Source organism: Phalangium opilio, unplaced genomic scaffold, assembly GCF_054372755.1.
Source record: "Phalangium opilio isolate 3A_F unplaced genomic scaffold, DU_Popi_V2 ptg000217l_1, whole genome shotgun sequence".
NCBI classification, from domain to species: domain Eukaryota; kingdom Metazoa; phylum Arthropoda; class Arachnida; order Opiliones; family Phalangiidae; genus Phalangium; species Phalangium opilio.
The window spans coordinates 1428074-1437545 of NW_028324218.1; the positions used below are offsets into that span (position 1 = coordinate 1428074).

Here is a 9472-nt window from a genome sequence, read left to right on the forward strand (position 1 = left end):
TTATAGAGCGAAAAAATAAAAAATTTCCTAACAAAAACTCGAGTATTCAAACACATTCCAGTGCCAGTTTTTTTACCTCCGTTGTAACTACTTTCTATGGAATCACGTGAAAACGTAATTTAACATAGTTAACGTTTTTTTAAAGACGAAATTTAATGGGAAGTATAGTGTTTATTTTACGTAATCTAAGCCTATATTATTTTTTTTTGAAAATGTAAAACCACGATTAGGTAAGGTCGAGTCTAATCTGTCAGAGCTAGGTCTCATTGTCATTCGCGCTCCAGTTGAACGGTTGATAAAACCAGTACGCGTTGTATAATTATTGATAGGCTTAAGGTTCGAAAATAATTATTTGACGCTAAATTATGGCCACCGAAGCGACATCAACCCAAAGAATTTTCAGTATAAGAAAGCAAAGATTTCGGCAAAAAATATCAGGGCTTTTTGAATGGACCATAAATATTGAAGTGCATGATCAAGTTGGAGATGAAGTACACCCGTGGATAATGGAGAGTTACTACAGACCTTACGGTGATGAGCGGTTCTTGGATTTGAGAGGGCGCTGTGCAAAGAATATGAAGTACAAAAGATGCTATTGCAAGGTACAATTTTTCAGTAATGTCTATGATGAAAAATTCACGATCCACAAGGGATACATGCGAGGCCCATGGTTCAATGAATTCGTATTTCATAACATTTACTACTTAAAGGAGTATGATAATTTATCGTGTCGCTACCAAGAATTCGAAATCATTATCACCATTGTTTCGTGCGACGAGAAAAACTTTATCGAAAGACAAAAGACTTTGTTGGACCAAGGAATTCTAACGGACACAGTCATCAAAACCGAGGATCAGGAACTTCCATGTCACAAGTTCGTGTTGGCGTCGCACTCCGAATATTTCAAGAAAATGTTCCAAACAGATATGAAGGAAACTCGAACGAACTCCGTCGACTGGAGGGGCGTATTTGACGCCCAAGTGGTCAAGGATTTGTTGCATTTCCTCTACACCGGTCAAAACCCCCCCAACATTGTGGAAAACCATTTCCAACTGTTAAAAGTCGCCCACCTCTGCCTTTTACCCGATTTGAAGATCTTGTGTGAGAAGAGTATAATATCAAATATTTCAATGGATAATATAGAATGTGTACTTCAGTCGGTGCTAACGTACGAATCGAAGCATTTGAGAAAAGAATTATTGGAATTCATGGCTGCCCATTGGAATGATATATTACCAACAGATTTGTTTAAAAAATTGGAACGAAATGATCGCGCAGAATTATTCAGAAGTGTTTTCGAACTGTTAGTGCCTAAATGATTTTAATTAAAAATGTCCATTTTTCATATGCTCTTTTGAAAAAATTATAAAAAAAATTATGTTTCACTGTTAGTGGCTAAATGATTTTAATTAAAAATGTCCATTTTTTATATGTTCTTTTGAAAAAATTATAAAAAAAAAAATTATGTTTCATTTTTCTTTAAGTACCTAAACTTTATTAACCATTTGAAATGTTTTGTTTTAAAGCTTTTATTGTATTTCGATTTTTGTTTCAATAAATTAAATATGAATAAACTACGTGGTTTAGTATCAGACGTCAAACATTCGTAAAAAGGTATCAAATACAGGCCTATAACAAGTACCAAGATCTTATTCAAGTTAAGAATTAGTTCTGGATTAGTTTTAAAGATATACTTAAGTTACTATTAAAACGGCCGTTCTATTATAACGTTATGTTAGCTGAACTTTTCCTGTTTTGCAATAACGTACATGGCGAACATACAGGGTGTTTGTGAAAAGTCCATCAATAATGAAAGGGCGTATTTATTGGGCCATTTTGAGTCGAAAATGTTCTATGACATTTTGCCGTCCGAGCCACGGTTTTCGAGTTATGATTTGAATATTTTAGGGATGACCCCTTCATTAAATTAGCGCTGTCTTTCAATTTCTTAATTAAATTTAAGGGGTCATCCGTAAATTACTCCAATCATAACTTGAAAACAGTGGCCCGAACGGAAAAATGTCATAGAACATTTTCGACTCAAAATGGCCCAATAAATACGCCCTTTCATTATTGATGGACCTTTCACAAACACCCTGTATATGAAAACCAATCTAAATTCAGTCGAATCATTTTTGCACGAGTTATTGTTATAAAAATTAGCCAATTAATTAGTTTAAATTTAACAAGTAAATTACAAATAACCGGAGCGAGCTCCGCGAATTTGGAGCTCTGGTCAAATCTCGGACAAAACATTTTCTGGTCACCCTTATACTTTAAATTTCCCTCCAATATATTTTTCCCTGACTTTTTAGGTCCATATTAAATTTCCCCGACTTTTCCCTGACCTTTTAGGCCCATTTTCAATTTCCCTGACTTTTCCAGGTCGTGTACGAACCCTGTTTAAACATTAGCACGTGGTAAAATAGGCGGTAAAACGTTTAAAATGGCGGGAAATACATAAATGTCTCGCGCCAAAAAACCTTAAAAGAAATATCTCGTGCTTTGCTTAAAAAAAACTTTAAAATCAGGGTCAATGTTTATATACTAAATTATCCTTAACTGTTTTTATTTTATAATTAAAATTTTGGTTTCCTTTTTATATTTATATTTATGTCTCTGACACGCGTTTGTTTTTTGAAAGGCTATATTGAGAAATAAAAATTATGGTGGTGGTTGTCTTTTATTAACCTCAAGGACTTGGGCATAAATTTGGGAATCCCATTTCAAATTTCTTTTGACTTCTGGCAAACTTTTGGCTTTTTGGCAAAAGACGCGACGCGAGACAAAAGCATCGCGTTACGAGAATTCTAAACGATGGGGAGGGACGAAGTAACTATTACTGGAAATATCTCATTAAAGGGACAAAGAAATCGAAAGAGTTCTCAAAGACTTAGGACTGAAATTCATAAGATCTAAAACGGAAGATGCGGGGAAAAATGGCGGGAACGGTATATAAAATTCACGCGCCAAAAGCTTTCTTAAAGATGGCAGGAAATCACGCGCCAAAATGTTTATTAAAAATGGCGGGAAAGGTACATAAAATCACGCGCCAAATATTTTCTTAAATATGGCGGGAAAGGTATATAAAATTACGCGCAAAAACTTCTTTAAAAATGGGGGGAACGGTACATAAAAATCACGCGCAAAAAGCTTTCTTAAAAATGGCGGGAAAGGTACATAATATCACGCGCCAAAACCTTAAAAAAACCTTTCCACGTGATTGTAACCTTTCCATTTGTAGGACCCTGTTCACTAGACCTTTAAGATGAAAGGGGGGAATGGTAGATGGGTTTATTTTTAAACAAGAACATTCTATTTCTGAAACAAAAAAATCCTTGGTCAGTATAGAGGTATCAAAAACGTGCTACAGCGCCTGGGCCCTTTATAAATAAAGAAAAAAAATGTTTTAAAGAGAGAGGAGAATCATTACATTTGCCAAAAGAAAACGCTTGTTAATCTCGCTATACAGGCGTCAGGCGGCGGCGGTTCTAACGCACCCTTACTCGCCTATGCCAAATTAGTGAAAGTAACGTGGCCCTAGCTATAGGTCTACATCATTTTGGCATCGTGGCCAAAAACACACTCGGAACAAAACCCTTCTTTCATACTTCCTTTCCTTCAATGCCATAACATTTTTACAACTTAAAGCGTCCTTTTAACTCTAAGCTTAGCTTGAAACACGTGGTGTTTCTCTATGGTGGATTACCGTTAACCCTGCATGATACTTGGTGCAATTACTTTACAGAAGGTCTAGCTAACATAAGTGATATGTCGCTCCATAAGTATGATTTGCACTACCCATAGTATTCGTAATGCTACTGAGAGACTTACAGCAGCTCGAGATAACTAGTTCGAGAAGGAGAACGACGGAAGCGAGTCAATTGAAGTCCTAAGTACACTCGGTGCATTGTTAATTAATTTTGCAGCTATAGGACCTATTCCATCTAGGTCCTATTTAGTCCGCATTACTAAGCCCCCTTTGACAGCCGCGCCCCACTCACCAACCAGGGCCCTCCCTCGCTTAACCTCCTCGAATCTATGACCTCACTCACTCACTTCAAATTCATTACAAGCCTTTCAGTTTGTCATGACCAGAGATTAATTAAACAAACTTATGGAAGGAACATACATATCTTATGAACTTATGTTGATATTGGTGAACAATACTAGGTGCAATAGTTAAAATCAAAACGATAATAACTGTACAATTACTCTGCCATGTGTTTACCTAAAAAATTCGTGGTGCAATTACTCTATGAAACGTCTAGTCGACGATTTTAAGACATCAATTCTAAGTAACTTTTCCCATTTTTTCTACCAAAAACTACGATCGTGAATGAATAATTGCTTCAGAACTCCAGACACGAGTTAAATTTATTTTCTACGTTGTTTTCCCCAAATTCAAAACAAAGCTTTTTGGACCTAAACGAATTATGATTATGGAAAGACTTTGAAAATGATAAAAACTTCAATAAAACTCTTGAATTTTTTTTTATCAAACATCTCTGTCTAGACGTTCCGGCAATTTTAAAAATGTACACCGAGTTGTAAACTGCGTCATCTCCTAAGACCTAACTCGTGCACGGTTTGAAAACCCATTGTTCTTAATTGCCATTTAAATCAATTTCAAATATTAATATAATTAAATTAAATATAATCTAATTTACTCCCCCTCAATTAATTTGCAATATTTCCATATCACTGACTCCCCCACCTATTGGCTCTCTATGAATAAACCACGTGATAGAAAATATACCATTTCATCTTTGAAGAAATAACCGATAAGGAAACGTCCTTATGGACCAGTTTTACGTTATTGTTTGGCCATATTATCCGTTCAATAGTTCGAGTTATATTATTAAAGGTATGAACGAAACGGCTCAATATTATTATTAAAATAGTCTATCGGAAAAGCTAAGTTTTCGCCGACCAAAGTTTGGATTGGGGTTTTGAAATAAAAAATAATGGGGGCCAATTTTACATAAATCAAAAGATTCCGAGCGCGAGAATCCGCGGTCTCAAGTCTCCAAGAGGGAAGGAAATCCGGTTACAACCCTGTCATCTCGAATCCCCCATAAAATCCCCTTCCCCAACACCAAACCTCAAAACCCCCAATGGACGAAACAACACCAATTCAACGCTAAAACGTTGTAAAGTTCTCTTTTCAAAATTCTAAAATAATCAGGGAATAAATACAGCTACTAGGAATCAATGTGTAGCCTGCCAAATATCTCCCATGTTAATTTCTATGACCATAGCTCCTCACACAAAATCCGCCCTATAGTCTGTCAAACGAAAGAAGAGCCCTGAGAAATTTGTCCAAATTGGTGTCACCACCATCGACCCCATAGTACTTTATCAACTTGTTTTGTTTTGTCAATAGTCGTCTGTAATATAGTCTGCTCTAAACAGATAGGCTTAATCGCAATAGAACCAATAAATTTTGCTATATATATTTAATATGTTTATGTTTCATGATTTTTTACGATCATCGAGTAAAAAACAAAATTAACGACAAGACACCAGTTTTATCTTTGTTGAACTAGCATTGCAATATATTTTAATGACATAAGTTAAAGTACTTGTCCATAAGTAGTTCAGCATCAAAGCGTCTTCAGTCCACGTCTTCATCAGAGTCTTCGCTGTCTTCTTGCACATTAATTTTAAGAGGTTCAATTGTGGTTTCGTTGATGGAATCTTTTTCCCAATACTCATACATTATATTCACGACGTGAACTTTATGAAATAATAAAGCGTCACAAGTCCAGAACCCTGAAGTACGAAATTGACGAGGTTGCTAAAAGTAGAGGTCACACGGTAGTGAGGATTCCACCGTACCATTGCCAGTTTAACCCGATTGAACTAATATGGGCACAAGTGAAGAACGCCGTTGCGAAGCAGAATTCTGGTTTCAAACTCTCGACGGTCAAAGATGCAACATTGAGGGCCATTGAACGTGTGACACCAGAGAATTGGCGTAAGGCCATAGAGCACGTCGAGAATATAATGCATGAGTATTGGGAAAAAGATCCCATCATCGAAACCACAATTGAACCTCTTAAAATTAATATGCAAGAAGACAGCGAAGACTCTGATGAAAACGTGGACTGAAGACGCTTTGATGCTGAACTACTTATGGACAAGTACTTTAACTTATGTCATTAAAATATATTGCAATGCTAGTTCAACAAAGATAAAACTGGTGTCTTGTCGTTAATTTTGTTTTTTACTCGATGATCGTAAAAAATCATGAAACATAAACATATTAAATATATATAGCAAAATTTATTGGTTCTATTGCGATTAAGCCTATCTGTTTAGAGCAGACTATATTACAGACGACTATTGACAAAACAAAACAAGTTGATAAAGTACTATGGGGTCGATGGTGGCGACACCAATTTGGACAAATTTCTCAGGGCTCTTCTTTCATTTGACAGACTATAGTTTATTAGGGAGAAGGTATAAATTCATTCATCCACATTTCTAGCTCTTTATCTCCAGTCCAAACGTAGACGTGTCCGGAGTTAATCCCCGCCTCAGTCTAAATTACAACCAGCAGCATCTCATTGGTTCTTGAAAACTCGTGCACGTCAGCGCGACGACGCGAATGAGAAAAAAATTACAGTCATATTTTCCGACTGAGGAGAGGAGGCGAAATAGCCCGGCGCCTCCTCCTTTTACGTCCCCCCTTGTATTTTGAAAGTTTGACTGCAGGACTATGGCGCGCGAATACCTAGGCATCTTATACCTTCTCCCTAATAAACTAGATATCACTTCTTGGTATGATTCATATCTCTTTATGTATTCCTTGTTTAAACAAAATAATATTGGAGATACAACATTTTAGCGGTCAAATATACACATCATATGCAAAAAATAGAAGGGTTAAGCAGGGTATACATTCAAACCCTACACCCTAAAAAGTACACCCAAATTCGTTTCGTACACGCTTAACCACACTATCGAGAAAAACTTCTAAGTAAAAAAAAAAAAAAAAAATCAGAAAAACACTACCATATATTTCCCTGGTTTTTGGGTGAAATTGGGCCGGGCTATAAAACAGGATACTCGTAAGGGCTTTCAAGAAGGTTCCCTTAGAATATATATTATATGGTCTAAGAAAAGCCGACCCTTATCAGTTTGGTTTACCCTATTTCGAGTCGAGTCCCTTCCAATTCCACGACTGAACCCTTGCACATTTCCCTAAAGGACAACCCAGTTTCGCTAGAATTTCCGACAACGGTTTTACGATCCTTGGATTATGCAAATTTTAAGAAGATTTCGAAACTCTGGTATTTTTTATTTATTTATTTTTTTTAACAGAACTTTTCCTTGTTTTAAGGGTACCCTTAAAATTATGGCAGACTTATCAAAAATACCTTGAATATAAAAATATAAGTAGTAGCATAAGTTTATAAGTGATATGTTCGCTCCATAAGTATGATATGCACTACCTATACTTTGTCGTAATGCTACTGAGAGACTTACAAGTACTCGAGATAACTAGTTCGACTCAAGGAGAACGACGGAAGCGAGAATTTAATTGAAGTCCTAAGTGCACTCGGTGCACGTGGTTAATTAATTTTGCAGCTAGGACCTAATTCCATCTAGGCACTCCTATTTAGTCTATGCATTACTAAGCCCAAATTTGACAGCAGCGCCACCTCACTCACCAACCAGACCTCCCTCGCTTTACCTCCTCTCGAATCTATGACCTACCTCACTCAATCACTCACTCACTCACTTCAAATTCATTACAAGCCTTTCACTTTGTCATGACCAGATATTAATTAAACAAACTTATGGTAGGAACATAACATACATATCTTATGAACTTATGGTACTGGTAATAGTAAGTATGAATTGTAATGACTCAATTGGCTATCTCGGGGCACTTACCACGTGGGTAACTTATTTTCAATTAAGGGTCATTCTCCCAAGGTTCCCATGCAGTTGTTCACTTTGGTTTATAAGTGACAGACGACGGTAGGCCTAAAGAGTAGATTGTAATGGTACACTCTCTAAAAATAAGCACTAATATTCCTTCATTGGTAAGACATCACTAGAAAGTGGTGCTGGGGTAGATTTGCAGACGTTTTTATAGCGTTACCCGCCATTAACTTGACCCCCCACGTCCAAGAAAAAGATAATCTAACTTCGAAGAAACAAGATCCTTTACTACAACTACAGTGTAGACCAAAGTAAAGTAAACTAAACAGGGTGTTTCGCACTGTATTTGTTTAGTAATACCAGGAATGCATACAGCTACTAAGAATTATTGTGCTCCCATGAATTCGGATTTTGTGGGCGGGGCTTGAGAACTTACTATAAAATACGTCAAGCCTCATAATTCTAACACTGATTTCATTGGTTGAGTAACGCACCAGATTATTATTAGCCACTTAAAATTCGTCACATATAATGATTAGTCTAGCTAGCTCCTCCCTTGGACTAAATCCGCCCTAGATACGTTGAGTGAAAATGAATGGCAATACGCAATGATTCCAAGTAGATGTATGCATTCCTGGTACTACATCTGATATTTTAAAAAGAAACCACACCCTGTACACTAAGCTACACCCCTATTTTTATGGTCGCACATCACATCACTTGAAATTGAACTGGCGAATTAAGAGCCAAATGGATGTATCGAATAAGTATCAAAATGTAATAACTGCAATTTAAAGTTTGTACTATAATTTACAATATTAATATTATTTAAATTAAAATTACTCCAGGATTTTATAGGTAACTAACTTGACCTTTGGCCTTCAATATGAACTACCAAACCATATTTTAAACAAACCATACAGTAATTTCTCATGAATTACTTAAATTTATCAAATTATAGACCTAAAAACCCTAATATCTTTTGACTTATAATGAGTAGAAACAAAATGAAAGTACCATAATAAAGTAGACATTCTATAGACCATTACATCAAAATATCATTAAATTCCGAGCGTAATTAAGTTAATTACAAAGCAAATACGTTACAATGTATTTCTCGCTTCCCCCTGGATGTTTGCTTTCCCTCAATACCGTTAAATACAATACTTTAACAATAACGATTTAAATAACGGTTTAAATCGAGATACGATGTTTTCGCTGTCAGATTTAAAGAGGTTAAGCTAAGGCCCGCCGTGACAAGAAAATTTACTTTCGTTTTCTGGGCCCATTTCGAGTTGTAAACAGTATTGATAGAGGTATAGATCCATTAAAGAGGATAGGGGCTTACCCTTTTGGCATCGCGCATCGACCCCCGCAATGGTTGACCTCATTCCCGCCGATAGATTACAGCCAATGGAGATCGACAGATTCAACCCTACCCCCACCCCACCCCTTTTCCCTCCCCCCATTGACTTCTATTCCTTCAAATTTAGACCTGGATTATGGTTTGAAAAGCAAAAAACTTATGGAAAAAGTCACGAATCACGTGATCCAAAATTAAAAGTCACGAATCACG

The 9472-nt window shown here is 36.4% G+C and overlaps 1 protein-coding gene across 1 annotated transcript; it reads left to right on the forward strand.

The window, feature by feature from the left end:
• Positions 1-365: 365 nt before the first annotated feature.
• Positions 366-1319, forward strand: LOC149615484 (speckle-type POZ protein-like). Its single transcript, XM_089857162.1, has one exon. It carries the CDS (start codon positions 366-368, stop codon positions 1317-1319), a length of 954 nt encoding a protein of 317 aa, XP_089713288.1.
• Positions 1320-9472: the final 8153 nt, after the last annotated feature.